This window comes from Mytilus edulis, chromosome 1 (assembly GCF_963676685.1).
Source record: "Mytilus edulis chromosome 1, xbMytEdul2.2, whole genome shotgun sequence".
Taxonomy (NCBI): Eukaryota; Metazoa; Mollusca; class Bivalvia; order Mytilida; family Mytilidae; genus Mytilus; species Mytilus edulis.
In genome coordinates, this window is record NC_092344.1 from 10517682 (window position 1) to 10542349 (window position 24668).

The 24668-nt window shown below is 29.9% G+C and overlaps 1 protein-coding gene across 12 annotated transcripts in view; it reads right to left on the reverse strand.

Moving 5' to 3' along the window:
• Positions 1–340: 340 nt before the first annotated feature.
• LOC139523683 (brefeldin A-inhibited guanine nucleotide-exchange protein 1-like) overlaps positions 341–24668 on the reverse strand; it is a 42121-nt gene continuing 17793 nt past the window's right edge. For 3 of the 12 annotated variants that reach the window (XM_071317955.1, XM_071317892.1, XM_071317983.1), the window contains 24 exons: positions 23753–23923; positions 22952–23036; positions 22439–22604; positions 19831–19985; positions 19360–19488; positions 18796–18954; positions 18296–18422; positions 17998–18135; positions 17600–17769; positions 16628–16779; positions 16167–16339; positions 15637–15687; positions 14705–14865; positions 14135–14265; positions 13585–13729; positions 8801–8824; positions 7405–7679; positions 6778–6859; positions 6370–6487; positions 5870–6012; positions 3457–3631; positions 2792–2930; positions 2236–2353; positions 803–1071 (listed from right to left, as the gene is read on the reverse strand). In XM_071317955.1, the coding sequence (XP_071174056.1) occupies positions 937–1071; positions 2236–2353; positions 2792–2930; positions 3457–3631; positions 5870–6012; positions 6370–6487; positions 6778–6859; positions 7405–7679; positions 8801–8824; positions 13585–13729; positions 14135–14265; positions 14705–14865; positions 15637–15687; positions 16167–16339; positions 16628–16779; positions 17600–17769; positions 17998–18135; positions 18296–18422; positions 18796–18954; positions 19360–19488; positions 19831–19985; positions 22439–22604; positions 22952–23036; positions 23753–23923 (3322 nt within the window). In that variant the 3' untranslated portion in view covers positions 803–936. Of the gene's footprint in view, positions 1072–2235; positions 2354–2791; positions 2931–3456; positions 3632–5869; positions 6013–6369; positions 6488–6777; positions 6860–7404; positions 7680–8800; positions 8825–13584; positions 13730–14134; positions 14266–14704; positions 14866–15636; positions 15688–16166; positions 16340–16627; positions 16780–17599; positions 17770–17997; positions 18136–18295; positions 18423–18795; positions 18955–19359; positions 19489–19830; positions 19986–22438; positions 22605–22951; positions 23037–23752; positions 23924–24668 lie in introns of all 12 variants that reach the window. The other 9 variants (XM_071317937.1, XM_071317965.1, XM_071317902.1 and 6 more) reach the window with 8 other exon arrangements.

Genomic DNA, 24668 nt, shown 5'->3' on the forward strand with positions numbered 1-24668 from the left:
TTTTTCCTAGGCGATTAAAAGAATTCTTTCAAAAACTGCTATGGTTTATTTATTTGTTAGTCTGTTATTAAAAAAAATGTCACAGGTTTATTAAGAATTGACTTCATTAATTTTCAAAATAAGATTTACTCTCGACTTTCCATACAACTTTTAACAATGAATTTAAAAATTATGTGATACCATTTTCCTACAGAGATTAAAAACTCTTTAATCTTGTGAAATCAGTGGCTTAGTGTTTTTCAGTTAATGCTAAAGATCTTTTTCTATATACAAAACCCTGATAAAAATACCCCTCCTTGTGATGTTAATTGGTGCTGATATTTTTCCTTTCAACCAACAGTTTGTTTATCTTTTAATTTTGCCTAAACAAGTGAGAAAATGTGCAATTTTAGAAGCTATTAAGGAGACAAAAGTTTATATAAGTACTAGGTACTTGCTTCTGAATCCTATTTGTCACTTTGTTTATTTATATTGTATAAGATGTAATTTAAATTGTATACAGTGTAATTTATATTGTATACAATGTAATTTATATTTTATACAATGTAATTTATATTGTATACAATGTAATTTATATTGTATACAATGTAACTTATATTGTTTAAGATGTATTGTTGACATTTCATAATAAATATTGTTTACGCTAAGCCTTTGACTATAAAATGCATTTTATTGGTTCCAAGTTTACAACAGACTTAAACAACAAAAATGCATTTTATTGGTTCCAAGTTTACAACAGACTTAAACAACATTAGTACAATCACATTCACAAACAAGATACTTGTATACGACTCTCTCCTCTCGTCAATTCTTAATCATTTAATGTTTACAGAAATGAATGAAGCGATCACATTGACAGAAATATACATATATCCTCTACACGATAAATATCACATGATTTTAATATCACAACAGGTTGATAAAATTTATGTTTCACTAGCTGGAGACGATACTGAAGGTTGGTCCATAGCGTAAAAAGAATTTCTTCAGTGTTGTTTTCATCTCTAGTTTAAAGTCAAACATAAGTGTTTCACACATAAATGGAAAGTATGCTGAACCATGGATTCGAAACTGAAAACAAAATTACAAATAGTAATAGTTTAAACTTTTAAACAGAAAAATATACAAGGCATAACAATATATATTTTTGGAATTATACACAAAAAGAGCAACTGACATTGCTTTCTGAATCTTTCTGTATAAAAGTTTAAAGGAGTAGGTCCGGTAAGGCCTGATTTCGGCCTCAATTTTCAACTTCATCTAACGAAAGATTTTAGACACTTTTTAAACACTAAAGTGTCTATTTCAATTGATTCAAATAGTTTCTGGGAAAGATTTTAACTGATTATGTCATTAAAAACGCTCCGATTCAAGCTTAAATATGAAAAATCTATCAAATATGCCAAAAATCGTCACTTTTCAGATGATTTTTGTCAAAAATGAAAGTGGCCGCATCCGTGTTCATCCCCAACCTTTATATATATTATGCATTATCATCAAATACAACTTACATTTCAATATTATGGATGAACACGAATGCGGCCACTTTCATTTAAGACGGAAACAGTCTAAAATTAAACTAAAATGATCAAATTGTGAAGATTTCAGTAACTTAACACGACTTAATGATGCTAGTACTCAATATATGTACATTTTATTGTCAAAAACAGCCCATATTTATGTAGCAGAAGCATTCTACTTTTCAATAAACATCTTAACGATTACATATTCACAATTTTCTAAAACTGCTATATTTTGGGGCCAAAAAGGGGTCTTACTGAACCTACTCCTTTGTCAGGTAATTTAATTTCAAGGGTGAACAGTAAAATTGGAACTCATTGTCTCAATGTTTTTTTTGTGTTGTAATTTATGGAATTCCCAGTTGATGTCAGTCTGGTCAGTTACTTCACAATATTTTTTAGACATGTGCCATTTGGAGCGAGACATATTATATATATATACACTTGCCAATTGTTGACTTCAATATGTTGTTTTTTGTGTGATTATTGGTTGCTGTTTCATGCTGTTCCACACATCACTTTTTCACTCATCAAGAAAAACATTAAGTGATCGATCTACACAAAGTATGGCTACTGAACTTTTTTTTTTGTAGGAAAAAGGTTTAACCAAATGCATAAATTGAGTAGCAAAAGAATAATGCTCTAAGAATTAAAAACTATGAGATAAAGGGACATAACTCTAAATTTTAAAGGGTAATAACTCTAAAATACCTACCCTATCATCACTCATCTTTAAAAGACGGTTAAGTAATAACAACAACAAACTATTCCACGCGTCCCTGTGACTGTCTGACTCTAATGACAGGAAATATTCTAAAGACTCTTTACATACACTACAAAGAAATTAATTATGAATATTAAATGACTTAAAAACTTATTCTCTGCACTGTTTAATCAAATTGCTGAAAAACATGTTAACATATATATTACTTCAATTAAGTCTCTCAAACTTCCAATAATCAGTTAGGTAAAAATTATAAAAAATTAGAAGTTCTGTTTATTTCTCTACAACTTACTTTAACCAAGGTAAATTGTTCAGAGTGTAGTCTGACTGGTATTTGAAAAATAAGTCCTTCAACTTTGTCAGTTGAAACTCTCTCCTGTTTGACCTCTGAACTAATTGGCACATCAAGCACTTTTGATGTGTGAGGAGTCAACAATGTTGTCTATAATATTGGTCACAGATATGTAATATCTTATTACATTGTTTGACTATAAATATCTGACATAAAAAATGGTTTTGAACAATTAAAACAATCAATGCACTTTACCTTATAATTTTATTTTCTATCTGACTCCATTCTCCTCTCCTTGCATCATCATTATACATTCTAAATAATATTCTGAACACACACGCTAAACTTTGGGTTTCTTGCTTCAATAAATTGGGTTTTGCTTTACCTCGGAAACCTGAAAACAATAAAAATATGTACTTTTTTCAGGATGCATTGATTGCATAATATTTTTTATTTCAAAATTTTGAAATAATCAGCTAACAAGAATAAACTGATATCTTAAACTGAAACTCAAGGTAAATCTTGCTTTGTTGACTGGAATTACTAAGCTAGTCAGAAAACTTTTTCTATTTTCAAATATAATTAAGAAATAATTTATGCAGCAAAAAATTAGAAGTAACATTTGATTTTTATCCAGTTTAAATTGACCTGTTGATACAATTTTATTGCATTTTTGCTATTTAATCTTTACTTATTTTGAGATATATCTCATTCCACAAAGGGCACATCTTGAAAAACAAGTAAATTATGATTCAAAATATAAGTAAATAGAGTTATTTGATTTAAACATAGCTTATACCCTTGGCGGATAGTATCTGATTTGTGAAAGATGTTCACATGAATGGACGGACAAACTTATTACTTTATACTATCTATGATTAATCAGCGAGATTCTAATAAAAAATTTCACATTATCTTACCAGCCTTCCATAGAACGTTTCTTTGTTCGTGATTAGAATTAAAGTCTTTAGCAAACTTATGTGATTCAAGTAAACAGTCTGCCAACATGAGTAACTGTTGACTACTGAGAAACTGATACATCCCCTGGTCTTCCTGCTGGCTTGTATCCATCTCATAGGGGGCGTCTAAACTATGCTGAAATATTAAACAACAAGAGTGCACACACAGAAATGTCTCGCCTTCTTTACTAATCATTGATATTATGTTGATACTCCTAAATCTAAAGCTTTATTATGACTGTCACATAGACTTAACATGAATCATGAAAATGAGGTCAATGTCAGTTGAACCATATGCCAGGCAGACATGTACAGCTAACAATGCTTCCATACAACAAATATAGTTGACCTATTGCATATAGTTTAAGAAAATAGACCAAAACACAAAAACTTAACACTGAGCAATGAACCTTAAAAAACCAGGTCAAGGTCAAATAAAACCTGCACCACTGACATATAGATCATAAAATATTTCCATACACAAAATATAGTTGACCTATGACATATAGTATTAGATAAAAAGACCAAAACTCAAAAACTTAACTTTGACCACTGAACCATGAAAATGAGGTCAAGGTCAGATGACATCTGCCCGCTAGACATGTACACCTTACAATCATTCCATACAACAAATATAGTAAACCTATTGCATAAAGTATGAGAAAAACAGACCAAAACACAAAAACTTAACTATAACCACTGAACCATGAAAATGAGGCCAAGGTCAGATGACATCTGCCTGCTAGACATGTACATCTTACAATCATTCCATACAACAAATATAGTAGACCTATTGCATAAAGTATGAGAGAAACAGACCAAAACACAAAAACTTAACTATAACCACTGAACCATGAAAATGAGGTCAAGGTCAGATGACACTTGCCAGTTGGACATGTACACCTTACAGTCCTTCCATACACCAAATATACTAGACCTATTGCTTATAGTATCTGAGATTAGGACTTGACCACCAAAACTTAACCTTGTTCACTGATCCATGAAATGAGGTTGAGGTCAAGTGAAAACTGTCTGACGGGCATGAGGACCTTGCAAGGTACGCACATACTAAATATAGTTATCCTATTACTTACAGTAAGAGAGAATTTAACATTGCAAAAAATCTGAACTTTTTTTTCAAGTCGTCACTGAACCATGAAAATGAGGTCAAGGACAATGGACATGTGACTGACGGAAACTTCGTAACATGAGGCATCTATATACAAAATATGAAGCATCCAGGTCTTCCACCTTCTAAAATATATAGCTTTTAAGAAGTGAGCTAACACTGCCGCCGCCGCCGCCGGATCACTATCCCTATGTCGAGCTTTCTGCAACAAAAGTTGCAGGCTCGACAAAAATCTGTGTTAATATATCATGTACTATAATACCAAATGCAGTGCTCTAAAGATGCTAATTATTAAAACATTGTATTTTATACAAATTGAACTACAGAAAATGCTTATTGCGATAGCATGTTTGCATGAAGTTTGATAACAAATTGCAGGAAGCTCTAATAGGTAGTTCCTGGGGATAATGTATAAAAAATGTAATAGATTGGACAAACAGGGGTTATAATTTGTATACTCCCTCCTTTCAAGCAGGGTATAATGCCAGATGAGTATGAAGATATTTAAGTAAATGTTTTTAACATAATTTTACAATCATGGTTTATTTGTGTTTTTTGTTGTGTCTGTACTGATTATTTGTCATTGATGGATACTCCATAATGTCAATATCCTTTCTTTTCTATAATAAGGATAAAATGTAAAATAAGTTTAAATTGCGAGCTACTGCTCACTGATGATAACCCGACGCAAGTGGATAATATTAATTGTGTAAAAATATGCAAGTGTTCGGTAAACAGGAAGTTGTCGAGTGATGAATCTGAAAACGCATCACACGGTATAGCTGACTTATATTAACGAGAAAAATGTGACGAAAAATTTTCAACTTGGCTATCATGAATAAAATCAAACAAGTGTTCGGTAAACAGGAAGTTGTTGAGTGATGAATCTGAAAACGCATCACACGGTATAGCTGACTTATATCAAGCCTGAAACCAAATTTCAGAAATCCTGGTAGTGCAGATCCTGAGAAAAATGTGACGAAAAATATTCATGGGACGGACGGACTGACTGACAGACTGACGGACTGATGGACTGACGGAAGGACAGACAGAGGTAAAACAGTATACCCCCTTTTTTTCAAAGCAGGGGTATAATAAGTTTAAATTGCAAATAACAGATGGATTTGAGTAGGAAAAACAGTACTGTTCAAATGATTTTACTCCCTCAGTAAAACTGTATTTCCGACTGTCAAACTGACAAGGCAACTCTTTAAATACAGTTACTTGTATTCCTTAATTATATACCTGTGCAGCAGCTAGATATTCAGCATCTTCCTTCTTACTGGTTGTTGGGAAGAAAACAATATCATCTATGGTTTGTATCAGTTCTAACTGTACAACACACTTTATTAACAGTCCTTGGAATAACTTCTGATCTGGAGAAACTTCTACAAAATATGAAACAAAAAACTTCTAAAAAGTTGAACTTGGGTATTTCTCACACATGCTATAAGTATTTGGTAAACAGGAAGTTTATTAGAAATGAAAAAAAAAAAAAAAAAAAAGATTCACACAGTATGGCATGCACATATGGAAGTTGATTCCAGATTTAAGAAAGCCTTCATTTGTAGTTACATAGAAATATTTGATGAAAATTTCATACATTGAAATTATGTGTAAGAATGTATATGTTACATTATAAAACATTTGAACCAAACAATCAACCCCATGTGAAATGTTCCTATAAAGAAGGATATATCTCTGATACACCACCTATAATATTGTTGAAAGAGTATCATACTTACTTGACCTTGGGATCTTATGTTCCCTGGATTCCTGAGATACAGTACTATATACACTATGGTTACTATCAGCCCTTTTTAAAGATCTGTTTTCATGGGTATGGTCTGGTGACAATGAGTCCTAAATTAGTAAACATAGCAATTTCAGCTATAGATTGAAAACTCTTTTTATTAACAATCCTCTTTCTTAATTTTTGCCTTTTTCATTCGAACACCAAAAAAAAAAGGTTGATGTCTAATGTCTATTCACTTTTTCTATTTTATAAATGTTCATGCCATGATACATTTTTACGTTACCATACAATTCGATCACCAGTATCAATATTCTACATAAATACTGTTAGGTTATTTTATTTGAAGTTTCAAATAACAGTCAACATGCCAAACTATGAGTACATATTGAAAACTTACATTTAATTCTTCCATAGATTCCATCTTATTGAATGGATGATTTTCTGGAGAGTTATCATGTTCTGGACACCATGCTAACAAACTGAAGTAAATCATTGTAAATGTAATTAAAATAAGTAGCTGAAGTCTGTAAAATATGACAAAGTAACTTCCTTAAAAATTATAGTATTATCAAAATGACTTTTTGTTTTTTTAATTCTGTATTTTAAAGTTTGTTTATTCAATAAAACTCATCAATAGCTGGAATTGTTGTCATACATTGCTAACTCATTGACGACTCCCAGTGTTCATATTAACCACAATAAACCCCAAAACATAAAGCAATTATGATCCATATAGTCATTCTGAATATTACTCCTTTTGACAAGCACTATCTTCTCTACATTTTTAAACAGATTTAAATGTACAAAGAATAATGGCTAATACTGACTTTGTTTGATCCAATGGATTCAAAAGGACCTTCCACTTGTGCAATATAATCATTCATTTCTGCAGTAACTACAACTGTTAAGATGACCAATGCTTTTTTTTTCTTCTATATAATTGTTAAAAGGTTTAGATAAGAATTCAGCAATATTATTTTAAACCAATTTTAACATACAATTATTAAACCTTATGCCATCTTACCTTGTAGGAATAGTATCTTTGAATATATCTAACATAATCACACAGGTTTTATGCCATACATCTGGGGAGAACTTGGTTCCATTAGAAATAACTAGATTTTCTAAACAATTAATTCCAGATCTAGCTAATTGTTCATTATCTTGTTTGACACACCAGTGTAACTGGTTATAGAGTTCATCAAGTAACACGGTGTGTAGCACACTATAATATTGAGTGAATACATCCACAATGGCATATAGAGCATGGTTACAGGTGGTCGTCATCCATTCCGCTTTCTGAAAAACGTAAAAATAACAGAAAATGTACTTTTTATTTGAAATCTTACTTTCATTTTACATTTATTCCTGTAACTGTGTCTACACCTACTTGTGTTACTTCAATAAAAATATTACTGTTCATTACTCATAAATTAATATAACACTAAATTACAAATTGTACTCTATGTACAGGATCACTAAGTCACTAAGTCATTCAGGTTTCCTATAAAAGTATTACCAGGCTTAAGAAAAACATCAGGTTATTTCTTTAATTTTTTTTTATATCTGACAAAACTAGTAAAATCTTCTAAAAAGATTTCACAAATAAACAGTATTTTTTTTGTTTATCTCAAAACAACTGAAATAGTGGCAATTTACTTCAATAAAATCATTTTTTTTTTTACAAATATGCCATCTAAATTCAATGATAGAATTTGTTAACTTAAAAAAAATTAATTGCTTCTTGAAATTAGGTGCATGACCATAGCTTTATGATATCAAACAAGTGAAGGTAACAGCTTGATACCAAGCATATAATATTATGCCAGCCTGTAGAAAATGTGTTATCATTGAACATTTACATGAAATTCCATGAATTATAATGAATCCACAGTTATCCAACTCGAGACAACCTTGGTCTGAGGAATTCTTATCTAAATCCCAATTCTCTTAAGATTTTCTGTCTAACATTTTTTACTGGTGTATAATATTTCCATATATAATTCTGAATATATCAATTACCACTTATGTCAATATTATATATAGAGAATATGATAAGGAATACTGGTTCATCGATAATCAATCAAGATTCTATATTTGGTTAACAAAACTTCTACTGAGACACATTACTCTTTTTCAATTCCATTATTAAAAGTATTCAAATCACACCATATTCTGACAATTATCTTTATTTAGCAAGCTATCTAGATTATATTTATATCATAAGCATGCAACTGCTAAACTGCAATACACTATTTTTAACATGCTCTCATATTAGTTCATATTTACACTTTAAAGTAGCTTTAACAAAGCATAATGTTTCCACACTTAAGCATATAATAAAGTTTCCCTAGCGCAAGTGTATATTTGAAGAAGGAAAGGATTATATATATGTATACTGTATAGTTTGTAGTTCTTACAAATCTTTTGTGAGCCACAGTACACTGAAATACCACGAAAGTTATATTTTAGTCTACAAGCTTGGAACAATGTAAGGACTGGTCCATATAACCCTACATGGCATTCACTTAAAGGTAACCTTATGTAGCATACATGAATAACTGCTTAATGTTTAACTATTTAAGAGTGAAAATTCATGCTAAATAAAACAAAAAAGCATGTGTTGTCATGCTAAGCATACCCCACTTGTAATGAAAGTATTGGTAAACAGGAAATAGGTGTTTGACAGATCAGATTCATCACTGCCAAGCTGCTCACAAGGTATGAAGTTATTCTTATGAAAAATTTCTGAGAAAAGTTTGAAAAGTATAACTTGACGAAATGAAGGATATTGTGATTGCAACATAGCCCCCCTTTTTAGACAAATTGCTTCTTTCACTAAGATCCATATTTTTTCTAACGACACAATTTTAGGATTTAAAAAAAAAAATCTTTAAACTAAAACATTGAAACACATATCATCATAACAAATATTACTATGAATGACTGCATTTCAACTGCATGTTCAATGTATTATAAGGTCAAGGTCTCATTACAAGAAATGCTCAAACAACAAAACATGCAGATGTTGCATAACACAAAGAAGCATGTAAAAATTAGTTTAATTGTCCATTAGTACATGAAAAACCCTGAGAGAAAAAAACAAATTACATAAAAACCATTCCCATGACAACTACTTAAATTACCTCAACTTCCTGGTGATTTAACAAAATACCAATATAAAAATATTACGGGAATGTACCAAAATGTAAAGAGTGAGTAGTGGAATTCTGTTTAGTAATTACATTCCGTTTCTACAGGCAACCATTTCTAGTGAATACATTTATTAACTCACCCAAAACAAAGGCTACATTTTAATTGCAAAAATGAACCAAAATATACTATATTTCAATGTTACATCACACAGTCATGCCTCAGCAGCTCATAATTGAAGTAATTCTAATTCTCATCGGATAACTAATTATTTGTATTTCACATTGTGTTCAACAATTTGAAAACTGTAATTTATTCCTTTTATCCTTAAATATATACAACCACCAATAATTGTCAATATTTATAAAATTGAATTTCTAACGTCTTTGAAAAGAGCATACATTTTCAAAATAACAGCTTCTCTTCATTCTTTTGAATAATTAAGTTGCATGTTTTATTATCAATGCATATTCTTTTCTCTTCTTTAAATTGAGCTACTGAAGTGACACAATTAAAACAGTGTTTACTACATAAGAAAATAACATCTAAAGTACCAATATGAGTATAAGTTATATACTATATAATTAAAAGAATATGAAAGGAAAAATAGTAATTAAAAGCAAAATAGAAATGAAATAAAATAAAATGGCTACAATAATCAGATTTTTCTGAATGGAACATCAAAGAAAATCTAGCAACTGTATCACTGTGTCCTGATTAACATGTTCCTGACATCAATTTTCAACAATGACAAAAGTTATATATAAAATAAATGAAATAGGCCTTTTGATTTTACACATTTAAAGTATTCAAGTCATATATTTTGTCCAGTTTGCTAGATTTTCTGTGTAAAATTTGTCATGCCATCAATGCCTATTAGTATAATTGGGTAAGTATCATATTTGAATAAACTGTATACTAACTGTTATTTAATTTCATCATACAGGTTACAAAATTATGCAAATATAAATTGGGAATATGTCAAAAGTGGATATTCTCATTTATGAAAACTTTAACAAAGTAGGAAATTTGTCGAACTACCACAAAGTTGACTTAAGGTAACACGATACCGAATGATGTTACGACACGAGTTATCGTTCCTGACGTTATTGAATAACACTCACACATACAAGCCACTGCAGCAGAGTCTAGAGTCTGCAATCACAAAGTGATTAAGTAAAAACAATCCTCTTTGTTTGGTAATTATGTGACATTTTGAACGGTAAATTTCCCTAGATGCAGAGTGCCGAGAGTTTTGATGCAATACGTAACGGTTATTTGACATAGATTGTTTTATCGTTCTCCGGCAATTCTTCTACTCATTGTTAATCTTTAAAAAGTATTGCTTTACTTTTTAAATATTCTGTTTCTTTGATATTTAAGCATCTGCACGATTTATCTATATATGTTCTTTTGCATAACAGACTGAGTTTTATCACTTTATTTTATTCTTGGTTTATTTTCAACTGATTCAGTATTATCATTTACTTTAAAGTGACATTCAACTGATTCAATCACTCTTATTAATATGTGACATTTAAATCATTCGATCACTCTGATGTCTTGATCAATATGTAAATATTATTATTGTATAAAATTGTTTAATACATGCAAAATCTTCGATAATTTTACTCATATAAAGAATGCATATATGATCTCATGATTTATTTTGAAAACAATTTTTCACAAACGACAAAATGTTGAACTTTGTGAAATTTTGCATACAGTCTGCAAGGTTTGTCCGACTTGCTGAGAAAACAAGTCACACATTTACACGACGCAGAGTCCACTATACCAATGTATTTACCAAGTCAAGAAATATGACGGCTGTTTATCCTTCTTTTGATATTTTTGAGCTTATTATTTCGTCATTTGATAAGGGACTTCTTCGTTTTGAAGTTTTCTTAGAGTTTTGTTATTTTATTTTTTAGAATGTGTTCAGGATAATTTTTTCCCTCATAATTTTCACAAATAACAGAATGTTTAACCTTTTTTGACTGGTGCATCAAATGTGTCTTTTATAAACAACTATTTTCAAAATTGTATTATATCGTCCCGAAAATACATGAACTATATGCCACTGAACGTTAAACAACCATCAAACCGAGCAATTAAAAAACTGAATCAAATTTCTGAAGTACTCTTTTTCTGCATGCTGCGATGATACCACCATATTTTTGAAGTGCTCTATTTCTGGATTCAGCGATGATACCACCATTGTCTAATACGATGGAGTTAAAAATCAGTACTTCGGATGAATCTCACGTGAAATTTTTCATGTAATTTTCACGTAAACTTTACAAAAATCTGAAGGTATTTTTTATGATTTTAATTAAATTTTAGAATAAAGACATTATTTGAATAATTTTATTTTAAAAAAAAATACGTGAATTTAACGTGTACAAAATTACTTGATTTATGCATGAACTATTATCATATATAATATTCACGTGGAACCAACCAGTTTAAGCAAGTTTCAAGTATATGCTCGTTTGATGTGAAAATGAGACGAGATTAATGTTAATTCATGTGAATGAAATTCCATGTGCAGGACGAAATAAAATTATATCTGTAGAATCTTATATTGCAATACTCGGAAATTTACGACAGGGGTTATAAAAAAATGAAATATACTCATTCAGATACTGACACATATTTTGTTTATCATTTCTCTGAGAAAGGATAACGTTATATTCTGTATACTATAACGTCACACGTTTTTAGTCAAATTCTAGGCCTATTGATCAACTTTGAAGCCATTTATCTTAAAAACAAGGATGGTGACATATGAGTTTCTATACGTTTATGGATTCAGTATGCAATCCTGGATTTTATGTTAGTTTTTTGTTTTTCTCCGTATATAAGTAAATAGCCATCCACTGGAAAATCTTAAAAGGTAAGCCGAAAAAAAGGCATTTTCCCTATATACCTAAGTAAATTGTCGCCAAAATTGACGTTTTCCTATGAAAATTACAAAGAAAACAAAAATGGTGACCCCCATTTTTTATTACATATTCCGATGTAACTCGATTCAAAGAACACGTATGCCAAAAAGTTTGGAAATCGGGAGATATGCCATTCGGTATCGTGTTACCTTAAGGAGGCTCGAGGGTATAAAAATTTCAGAAAAAAATTAAACATTTGTTTTTCATTACAAATTTATTTATTACCTTTTGTAGTTGTTATTTTATCATATGATACAAAAATCATTCAAAACAATCAATTCGTGTTGGCCCAAGATGACTTTTAAAATGTATACATCATTCAAAAAGTTCCAAATTATCTCCCTTTGGTGGGAAAATGCCATTTTTTGGCTTTAAAATTGAAATATCTTTTTTAACTCATCGGTGACCTATATTTTTTAATATAATTTCCATATAAGCTGTACTTAAACTAAATTATTGTAAAATTTGAGCGAGTTCTGTAATAAATTTCCTTTTTTTATTTCGATATTAACTTTATTTCTCCTATTACTTCAACAGAAAAAAACCACCTTTACAAAAATGTATGCTTCTTTCGAAGGCAGATTGTGAGCGAAAATGAACGGTGACCCCACTTTTTTATTTAATTTTTCTATTAACTATAAGATAAAGTTCATTTATAGAAAAATATAGAGAAATCCTATATAAATGATTTAGACCCGTGAACCCCCTTAAAAGAGCTATACATGAAAAAAGTATCAGCTTAAATTATTTAGTTTGCAGTTCTCCAAAATAAATTCTATTCCTGTTCAATTAAAAATATTTGCAGAAATGACAAAAATTTCACATGCTGAACAGACATTTCTTAACAAACATAATACTTGAAAACTATAATTTCAAACACGGTACTGTAGCATCAAATTTGATATATTATCATATATCTTTCCATTCATGACATGACAAAAAGATGAAAATTAAACTTACCCAAAATAATAGAATGGTTAGTACCAATGTCTCTCTACATTGTGAGTATCACACAGATTATTAGTGTGCTGATAATACACAGCATCTATAAAATAGTGTGTAAGTAGAACACAGCACATCTAGAGTCTTACAAATTGCTCACTTACAGTAGTAACACCAACCTCATTTTGTTGTTCGGGTAACTTCATATTGTCAAAGATTCTGAAAACAACTTGGAATAAATCGGCCCACCAATGGCTGAGAAACGTGTCACCATACGTTTTCATTATCTCAAACATCACAGTTAGACCTCTGAAAACCAGGAATTAAAATATACGGTTAAAAACTCAAAATACTAGAATTATTAAGGTTAACAGACTAACTCTTTTTATCTGAGCATGTCTTCAACCAATTCAAAAACATTCCATTAATTTTTTTTCCCCATAAATAAAATGCATTGCTTATTAATAAACATAATTCAATCATTTAAAATTTGTCTGCTTTTACAGGTTATCAGAAATGTTCTTGATCAATTTTGATATAAGAAAACTATATAAACTGAAAATACATCCATATGTAAGCTATCAATCTTTATATTACAATTCATTATTATTCAACAATTAGTTTTTTTTCAACAACTAATGATTTCAAGCAACCTAACAGTCATCTTCTTTTTTTTATCCTTTTTTCATCACTGTTTAAATGATGATTGGTTACCTTGTCCTGACATCCAGTTTACATCTGTTTATTACACAGGACAGCTCAAACAGAACAGGGAACCATCCTCTCACCCAAACACGATCTTCTTCTGGTACGTTAATCTCATCACCACCATGGTCTCTGAACATCTAAAAATATTTAATAATAAAAATAAATTAATTGATTGTTATTTGTAATTTTATTTCTATCAAACTGTATATCTAACATCAAAACTACAAATATTTGTAAGGAAATAATATTGCTTTCCCTCAACAATACATTTGAAAACCTACTCTCTAATCCAAAGGCCAATAACATTTAGAATGGTAAAATGTACTCAATCACTCAAATATCATTTGCATTGTACCGGTTTTAAAAATGAAAATGATAACCTTGTATTTTTGACTCTTTATCTATTTCATAACATTTATAAAATCTAATTTGGAATATTTATATCATGAAACTTTTAGACTTATGAAAAATAGCAACCTTGTGGAGAGGTTTGGTTGCTGAAATCGTGATATTTTAACAACACAAAATTAAAACAGAATAAATATTTTTAATAGTGAATAAGAGTTTATAACTCACTGTTGGTTTCTCTGCTACATATTTAGCACAGTTTCTGATCAGTCTGATAGCCTCCATACTAGTGTCTGGGAAAGCTGCATTACATGCAAACTCAGATAGACACTTTACTGCATCTTGGAATGAATCGATAATGGCTGCAAAATGCTGCTCAAATATATTTACTGAAAAGGAAACATTTCGAACATTTATTAAAATATTCTAAACCAATTATTCCGACAATGAAACTAAACAGAATGAGTAAAATAAATATAAATATGGTATATAATAAAAAATAATGAAATAATAAAAAATAATAAAATTTGCATCCTAAAGCATATAACTTAAAAGCTAGAAATATACATATGGAAATAATAATATATATATATTAATGTAAAGCAAACTACCCACAAACAACTTATATCATAAATAAATTAAGGGTCATGATTAAACATGACATGTTGATGGTATAACTGTGGCATTATGATGGATATATTGTGAAACCACCTTGTCTAAAGACAAACTTATTGAAATTGTTTAGCACATGATAAACTAAAATCTACATTGAACTAGGTATGAAGGAAAATTGTAAAAAAAAATAAAAAAAAATAAATCTATAATATAATATATCAAGTTTAATATGTAAATTTAAACAAAACAAAAACTATAAGAATTCTTGCTCAATAAAGATGAAATGAAACAGTTAGATAAATGAAGTAAGTAAATTAAGACTAGGTATCAGTTATGTAGGATTCAAACACAAAACCACACCAAACTCCATATATACAATTCACACAGTGATACATAACCCGGAGGAGAGAAAGATTTATCTCCCCTTCCTAAATAGAAAATACTAATTACATTGTCTGGTATTAGTTCCAATGTAACCTAAATGAATGAAAGACATTCCTATAGAATATACTACAGCAATGCAAATACTGTGCTGAGCAGCTAACCTTTATCTACAGACCAGCTAAACAGACCTTGTCCGTGAGGTGTTGGAGTCACTGAAAGTGTACCAATTTCATTTATACTTTTTTTTAATTGAAAGACAATTTTGCTTTTCACAAGAGAAAAGGAAAAGTACAACTTAACAAAATTTACTTTTTTAAAGAACTTTTAAAAGTGATAAAGATTGCCTTTGATAATTCAAAAATATTTCTTTTTTCAAAGTATCAGTATGGTTCTTTCTTGTATTTTTCTTGTAACATCACATTCTATGCTGAAGGTACCTTTTTCATTTTAAAATATTCAATGTTGATTTGATATATTCCATATTTAATACTTAAATCATAAAACCTTTTTAATTTTTCAAATTTTTCTATCATGCCAAATATTATTTAAATGAACTTAAAGATCACATTCAAACACTGCTACTTGCTGTGTGAAACTTTTTATCAACAGCAAAAATATAATATTAGTAGCAGTCATCAGCATTGGTGAATCTAAAACATAATCACTTTAAAAATTCATTAGATATACTTACATATGATTTTCCCCGTTGTTTGGAATGCCAGTTCTACAATTGCTTCATCATGATCTGATGCAGCTAAATGAAACACACTGAATATATTCTTCCAACCTGACTTGATGTTAGCTGCCTGGGAATTAACCATCTGGGCTACACATCTCACAACCATGTCTCTTATTGTAGGAGATCTGTAATATAAACAAATGAATTAATTAAAAGTTATATGTGCTAAGGAATTTTTTTATATTTTTATTACAGCAAAATTAATTTGAGAAGCAAAAAAATCATTTCAGATAAATCCACAAGATATTATTCATTAATATATGCCCTACCAAAAAAAAACCTTGATAAACAGGTACCATGGTCTTAGTATATCTAATTTAACAAAAATATCTATCACTAATTTATCTTTTAAGTTACAATTGCTTCTGTAAAGAAAACTTTGTTAGCTTTAACAATAAAAGTAATATTCCTACCTATTTCTTTTCATGATATGTTCAAAGGGTCTAAGGAAATCTTTCTGGAATCTGAAGTTTGAAAATTCTCCTTTCTCCAAAAACTTCATAGACAGCTGTCTCAGAGAATCCACAGCAAAAAATGCAATGTCTTCATTGGGGTTACATCCAACCTTAAATAATATAAAATTCTTACATTCCAGGAATATAGGACAAGAATTGAACATCTATAATGTAAATAAACAGTAATATTCTTGCACAGCAGCAATATATGACAGAAATTAAAGAGCTATATATTTTTCTGTTAGTATTTCTATAACAGTTATAAATATAGAACATAACTTAATTTATGCCCCACCTACGATAGTAGAAGGGCATTATGTTTTCTGGTCTGCGCCTCCGTCTGTCCGTACATCCGTTCGCTTCAGGTTAAAGTTTTTGGTCAAGGTAGTTTTTGATGAAGTTAAAGTTACATCAACTTATAACTTAGTACACATGTTCCCTATGATATGATCTTTCTAATTTTAATTCCAAATTAAAGTTTTGACCCCAATTTCAAGATCCACTGAACATAGAAAATGATAGTGCGAATGGGGCATCCGTGTACTATGGACACATTCTTGTTTTTAACATGTTTGTAAATCATACTTTTTAAAGTATTTTCATACAAAACATGAAATAAATTGAAATAAAAATTTATCTAATGAGAGAGTAAGAGAGAGATTATCAGAGAAAGACAATAAAAGAGAGAAAAAACATTGAATGTACATCTGTGTGTTTGTCTGTGTTGCATTCTTAACAGCAAATATTGTTTTGCCCATCAACCCATACAACATGTACAATACATATAATTTTTTTTTTCACTTTGAAAAGCCATAGCTGTCGGAATATTTTGAGATGGAACATTTTATTACTGTAAATGCAGAACATAAACACCCGTAAGAGTTTGTGTGATAGAGCTTATAAACATGATTAATAAATTATTATTATTACCTTATTAAAGTGGTCACCAAGAATCTGCCATATTCTAGACCACTGCAACCTAATTCTACCCATGTTATAATAGGAAATCTCCACTATCTTGGTCAAACTGAACATTCTAGGATGACTGACATGTGCTAGCTCATCCATGGACACTTGGCATAAAGCTTTCACAAATTCAACTGAAATAAAGTTATGTTATTAGAATAAATATGCTGGATGATGTATTGTGTGAATGGTCACTAATTTCAAGGCTCTGGTTTTCACTTAAACTTAAATTTTGAATTTTCATTTTTATCATATATCATTAAATAATATATTTCTTTTAAACGTTTAATTGCAAATTCTAGTTCCCATTGTGACAAGGCTAACAGTGGGTAATCAAATAGCAATTTTAACAATAGACTAACCAATAGCTCCTCCATCTAATTTGACAGATCCTGTGAATATCCTGTCTACAGCTACAACCACACTTTGTGAACTGGTTTCCCCCATCTGTTCCTGTAGGTTAGCTAAACGTTTGGAATCTAATCCACCTCTCGCAATAACTGGAAGAGAGATAAAATCATTTTATATTGATGTGATAATCTTTTGAAAAATTGTGTGAGTTTTAAAAACACACTTTTTACTTATTTGTAGAAGTCAAGTATTTGATGACTCTCAGTTATTTCAACAAAAGCTATATACATATAAAAATATACGACATACCTTCAGGATCAAAGGCCTCTATTGGGTGTCCACCATGCATATCTCCTTTACCTGGAGACTGTCTGCTAGGTTTTACACCTGTACCTATCAACTGGGCTAACTCTAGCTGGGATATGCATCTCAAGATCTGAAATAGATGTGTCCTTCTAATTATTTCTGCTCTTTGTGAGGTTTTTTGATTAATTAATGAAAATGTCAGTACAAATCAATGTGTGAGTGTTCAAATTTTAATTATAACTGGAATTGATAATAAAAAAAAAATTATAACTGTTCCACAAGCAGAGAATATGTATGTACTTTCCTAGTTACCTTGACAGTCAGGGCATGATTATACATTTTTAAACTGAACAACAATTTATAAAGCCATAAAAGTGTATAAAAATATAATTGAACGAAAAAATACTCTCAGGCAATTTTAATCCAGTGAATAGTCCAATATCAACGTCAAAATAACTTGATTACAAAAATATTTAAGATAAATAATTAGGTTTGTTAATTACCTCCAGCCAAGATTTTCCCAGATAATTTCCGTCAGTATGAGCAACCGAGATAAGTGTTTTGATTGTATCTATGTTTTTACTCTTCATCTCTGTCAAGGGTGACGCTGCTGTCAACAGTGTAAATCTAGCTAAAGCCTGAACATAGGCATCTCTCTCAAGCTGGTAAAAGAAAAATTATATTTTATTTTCATGCATTGAAACAGAAACTGAAAGCTTAATAAAAATTTCATTGTTTTTCATTTGTACTAGAAGCTTGTACAAAACAAAACTCTATTGTAATTTTGGAAATTTATTTGAAAATTGTGACAGAATAGGTTTTCAAAATTCCTTTTACTCGCATTTCAAACTTTTATTGCATCATTTATATGAAGCCTGTTCTCGATTTGTAACAGATTATCTCACATTTTAGTCCATTGTTAAAAAATTGTGATAACCAATGCATGCACAGATTTCTGACTTTACAGTACATGCATAATTTTCTATTTAAACAGAAAGTTTGATAAAAAAAAATCATTTGTTTTAAACATCTGATATTGAAATTGAAAAGGCAATGTTTGCACTCACCTCCATACGAAAAATACATGAAATGCGTATGGCACATCTGATGCCATCCAAACAAAGTAAAGCAATGTTAGCATCATCACAATCCTGTAGACCTACACTGAAAGCAGCCAGGAATGGGGTCCAAGCCATCTACAACATAAATATTTTGCATTATTAAATGATATTGTATTCTGTAGTTTTGAATCCTTATAAAGGTGTTTCATTAAAACAAATTAATTCCTAGATTTAAAACTTATAATCTCTCAATACAGTAGGTATGAATTTTTACATATTCTATTTTATTTTTTCTACTGGCTAAAACAAAGAAATCAAGAAATGAAGCATATTCTATAAAAGAAGTACTTCTTTGCAAAATGTTCCATTTTACTTGAATTTTAATGCTTATAACTTACAAAACCAATATTCGATTTATTTTTTTATGAAATGCAATTCTAATTCTATTCATTCACTATGTAGCATACAATTAGTTACCTTAAACATTGGCCTGACATGTTCAAAATGTGTAGCACTTGTGAAAAAAGAATCAACATGACTAACAGACTCCATCAGTGCCTTAGCTGTGGCAGCCATGTTGTCCATTTCTACATTGTACAACATTCTTCTCTGCTTATCACTGGTTATGTCCTCTGAAAATACAAATTAAACATTCATTGATCCAATCATATTCTTTTGCATTTCATTGTAATTGATATTGTTGATTTGAGTTTTTTATGCCCCATTTCGGGGCATTATATTTTTGGTCTGTGCATCTGTTTGTCCATCCATCCATCTGTCTGTCCCGCTTCAGGTTTAAGTTTTTGGTCAAGGTTCAGGTAAAAGTTTATGATTAAGTTAGTTTTTGATAAAGTTGAAGTCCAATCAACTTGAAACTTAGTACATATTTTCCCTATGATATGATCTACATAATTTTAATGCCAAATTAGAGTTGTTTTTTTGTTCAATTTCAGGGTCCACTGAACATAGAAAATGATAGTGTGAGTGGGGCATCCGTGTACTATGGACACATTCTTGTTTACTCTGATTTGAACATACTTAGGATGGAATTCTCACATTATTAATTATCAAAGTTACTAAAATTCACTTTGCAATTAACGTTTTCTTGAGTCCAATTTTTTAATCAAAGTGCTGAAGAGCTCTGAGGGAAAAGACGGCCATTGTTTCAATTTTTAGGGGGGTACCTTTGATAGTCTACATACAAAGAATGAGCAAAAGAACAGCTAGAACATATAGAAAGGCTAACAATAATGAAACTAATTGTTGTTTATTGTTATTTCATTTCCTTAGTCAAAAATTCATCATAGAGACAATTTGGACCAATGAGATCTGCGCCTTCTAAATCAAAACATTTGATTAAAGTTGGGAGTTAATTATCTAAAATTCAATTAAATTTAACAACTACTACAATATATTTTAGAATTTTAATTATGTACTACTGAACGGCAGGCTAAGACCATTCTCAATTTTTTGTGACAGTATTCTCAAGAAAGTGAGGACTGAAAAATCTATTCAGTTTTAATTTTCCATTGATAAAGTTCCCAGTTACAACTCTCATCACAGGGATACATGTACTTATAAAATCAAATATGATTGATATAAGCTGTGTGAAGTTTGTTTCCTTCCAGATCCCACATTTTGATATATCTGTAAAATTCATAAATAAATAGCTTTAAACTACAAAAAGCAATATTTAAAAAAAAAAAAAAAAAAAAAAAAATGACCACTACAATAATTATGTTGGTACGCAAAATTATTTTTTAATTGATGACTACTTATCATATATACTTAATGTGACATTTTTAGTGTTCAGATACATTAACTTTCATTTTAGTGGGTAATTACTCATCAATTGAGGTGCTCCTTGATTGGAGAAAGATCTAAAAACATAACTTTACAGAAAAAATGAAAACTGCAGTTGCTCTCCCCAATCTCTATAGGTATAAACTACAAAAAGCAACATTTAATTTTTTTTTTATTTTTTTTAACCATTTCAATAATTATGTTGGTACACAAATTTTTTTTTATATAAAAGACTACTTATCATATACTAAATGTCACATTTTAAGTATTCAGAAACATTTACTTTGATTTTAGTGTATAATTACTCATCAATGGAGGTGCTCCTGAATTGGAGGAATATTCTAAAAACAGAACTTTACAGAAACAATGAAAACTGTCGTTTCTCTCCCCAATCTCATGTATCCCCATTGACATTGTTTACCGCGAAAGTTGACCTACAAATTATCTGATTATAGCCTCAGAATAAAGCATTGCATGTTGGTGTGTGAATGATCTACACTACAGCAAACATCATTAGGTTTACATTTAACAAATACGGATTTTAAATTAGTATACAAATACTGTGAATGATTTTTATAATAAATAAAGGATATCCCTGTGTGGCATTCCAACAATGACGTCACTAGGTTAGATATATTTAGAATATTTCGTAATACTGATTTTTCCTGACTGTAAAAGAAACGTATATAGTGTAAGGGAAAGCTCAAAATACGATAATTTCACGAGAAACAGAAGGGAAATGTGTAAAAAATGTATTTAAAATCAATCTGTTCTCCTTTTCATCAATTTCAGTATGACATTTTGAGGGGGTTTCCAAACTATCAAAACAAAATGATTGACGTGAGGGAATGATACTCTGGCCAACCCCATTAGGGAATTGACGGCTTGAAGCCGTCTTTCCCCCAAAACTACTGATGAAATTACCAGCAATATTACATAAAAAAATTCTATGGAATAGAAATGTTGAAGTTTCTTAATTAAGTATATATTTTTCAAACAAGTTAATTGCAACTTTATGATCAATTCTTATATATAAGACCAATACACATCATATATGGTGCTAGAAAATGATAAACAATAACTGCAAATTCAAAAATTATAGCCTGCTTTTATTATTGCGATTTTGAAGAATGAAAAAAATGTGATTTTTGGAAAACCTACATACCAATACATGTTTTAGATATAAGAATGCAAGTTCTTGTTATTGTGATACTCAAGGAGTCACATTATTTGTATTAATAAAAACCTGAATTTACAATTATTAATTTGGTATCTAACTTACTTCCTTGTTTATTTGGTTGTTTTACGACAGCTCCTACTTTCATTTTGATTTCATTTCCTGCAATCTCATCATAAATGGCAGACAAATATTCCTCTGGTAAATCTTTACTATCATTTATCCCACGATTCATTTTTATATACTGCTCTTTTGTCATTTTGTTTCGAACCTTCAGAAAAAACAATTAAATAATTGACCTTAAATATATCCACAGAACTTGTTTATTGATTGTATGGTATATCTTTTAGCATAAAGCTGCTGATATATAAGGAAATAGGTTATTATTGTCAGGTTCAAAAACAATTCTGCCCATACGAAAGAGCTTCAGGATGACTTCACCATTCCATATTAGCTATTTTGTTTTCAATTCGTGATATATTATTTACATAAATCTTCATAAAATCAAAATTTAATGTACTACTTCAAAGAAAATGATTAAATATGTACTCAGTTTTAAATTCAAAATTTAGGTAAAAAACTGAAGTTTCCAATATCAAACTGACAAGTAAGTTTTACCTGAGAACTGTGTAGATCAGTAGTCAACATGATGATGGAATAAGCCAATACATAAGCTGTGTCTGCACTAGCAAATACTTCATTACTGAAAATATAGAAAAATATCTCTTGAGTATTGGGGTAATTCAGTATCCTTTTTACTAAATCTTTTTAAAATACATTTGCTAATTGTGCAGATAAAAATTTATTAATACTAATTTTTTTAAGCCTGCTTGACTGCAAAAGTAAAATTTTAGAATGAGCTTACTCATATAATTTTCATGCCTATCATAACATCAATTCAGGTTGATTCAATTTTTTTCATTTGTACAAATTTTAGCAAATTTGAGAAAAAAAAATAATGTTGGTGGGTACTTGATTTTTGGTGGTTCGAAAATTCTGTAAAAAAGCTTAAAGAAATTTTTATTTTGATGAACACTTGAATTTGTGGGTTATCTTTACCCACAAAATTATTATATACTCTACCAATAATTATGAATCCACAAAAGGTTATAAACTGTAAGAGGAATTCAAACCAATAAACCATATACCCAATTATTTAGGAAAATTCCCCAAGATGGACTGATTTCAACAAATGGTACTTCTGTGAAAATAGATCTTCAACTGTTTTATAAACAAAAAAGATTCAATCTTTTGAACTGTAAGAGAAGCTTGTCAAACAATTATATATCCTTTGAAAGGACGGGCAGACTAATTGACAGGGGCAAATTAATATGCCCTCCTCCTCTGTGTTGTGGGTGGGGAAAAAAAGAAGCTAAAAAAATGTTTGAAGGTCAATTACAAATTTTCAAATATACTTACTTAATATTACAAGAGAAATATCTAGAAGCAAATTTTTCCATGAGCCTGTCTATTTTCTGAGATTCACCAGGCAGTCTGAACCCCTCTAGAAATCTTCGTAGAGCTGGGATGAACTCCATTTCTGTTAGGTCAAGCTTATCTACATATGCATACATTACTTCTTTGTTTATCCTAAGAATAACAAACATGGTAAATGGAAAGTATTCTAGGTGTGAGACCTATCAATCAATAATAACTATTATATATTTACAGCTTAAATCTGTTACAAAATGTCAATAAAGTAACTTAAAGTGGCACCAACAAGACTAAAACCAGGCCATATAGATTTCTTACAAATCTGCTGGTTTATTTTTAATATATTGCCTAGTAACAGACCATATGGGACTGATAATCAAAAAGGATATAATTGTTTAATGTTTTGGAATACTTGGCCTTTATCAAAATCATATTACAGCAATACTTAATAATATTTAACATTGCTACAAATGTCGTTGTTTGAAGAAAAATTATATTCAGGTAACAATGACACAAAATATTTGTTCTAACATTTATTAAATGTCAATCTTTTTATCTGACAGCATTAAGGATGTTGTTTCTTTTTGGTGCATTTTAGATTCTAAATTTTCTCCAATTATTTTTGTATGTAGAATATCTTTATGTTCCTGATTAATGACAACAGTTATGATATTGTTTCCAATAACAAGGATTCCCTATCCATATCCTGTGGATTCATTTATTTTCGTAGGTACCAATTTTTGTGGAATGAGGAAAACTATTCGTGGATATTTAATTTTGTGGTTTTGGCAATGTCTGTATACATTCCTTGAGAACATTTGTAATTATTTGAATATTTAAATTTGTGGTTCCCCTGTACCCACGAAATCCACTAAAATTAGTATCCAACGAATATTAATGA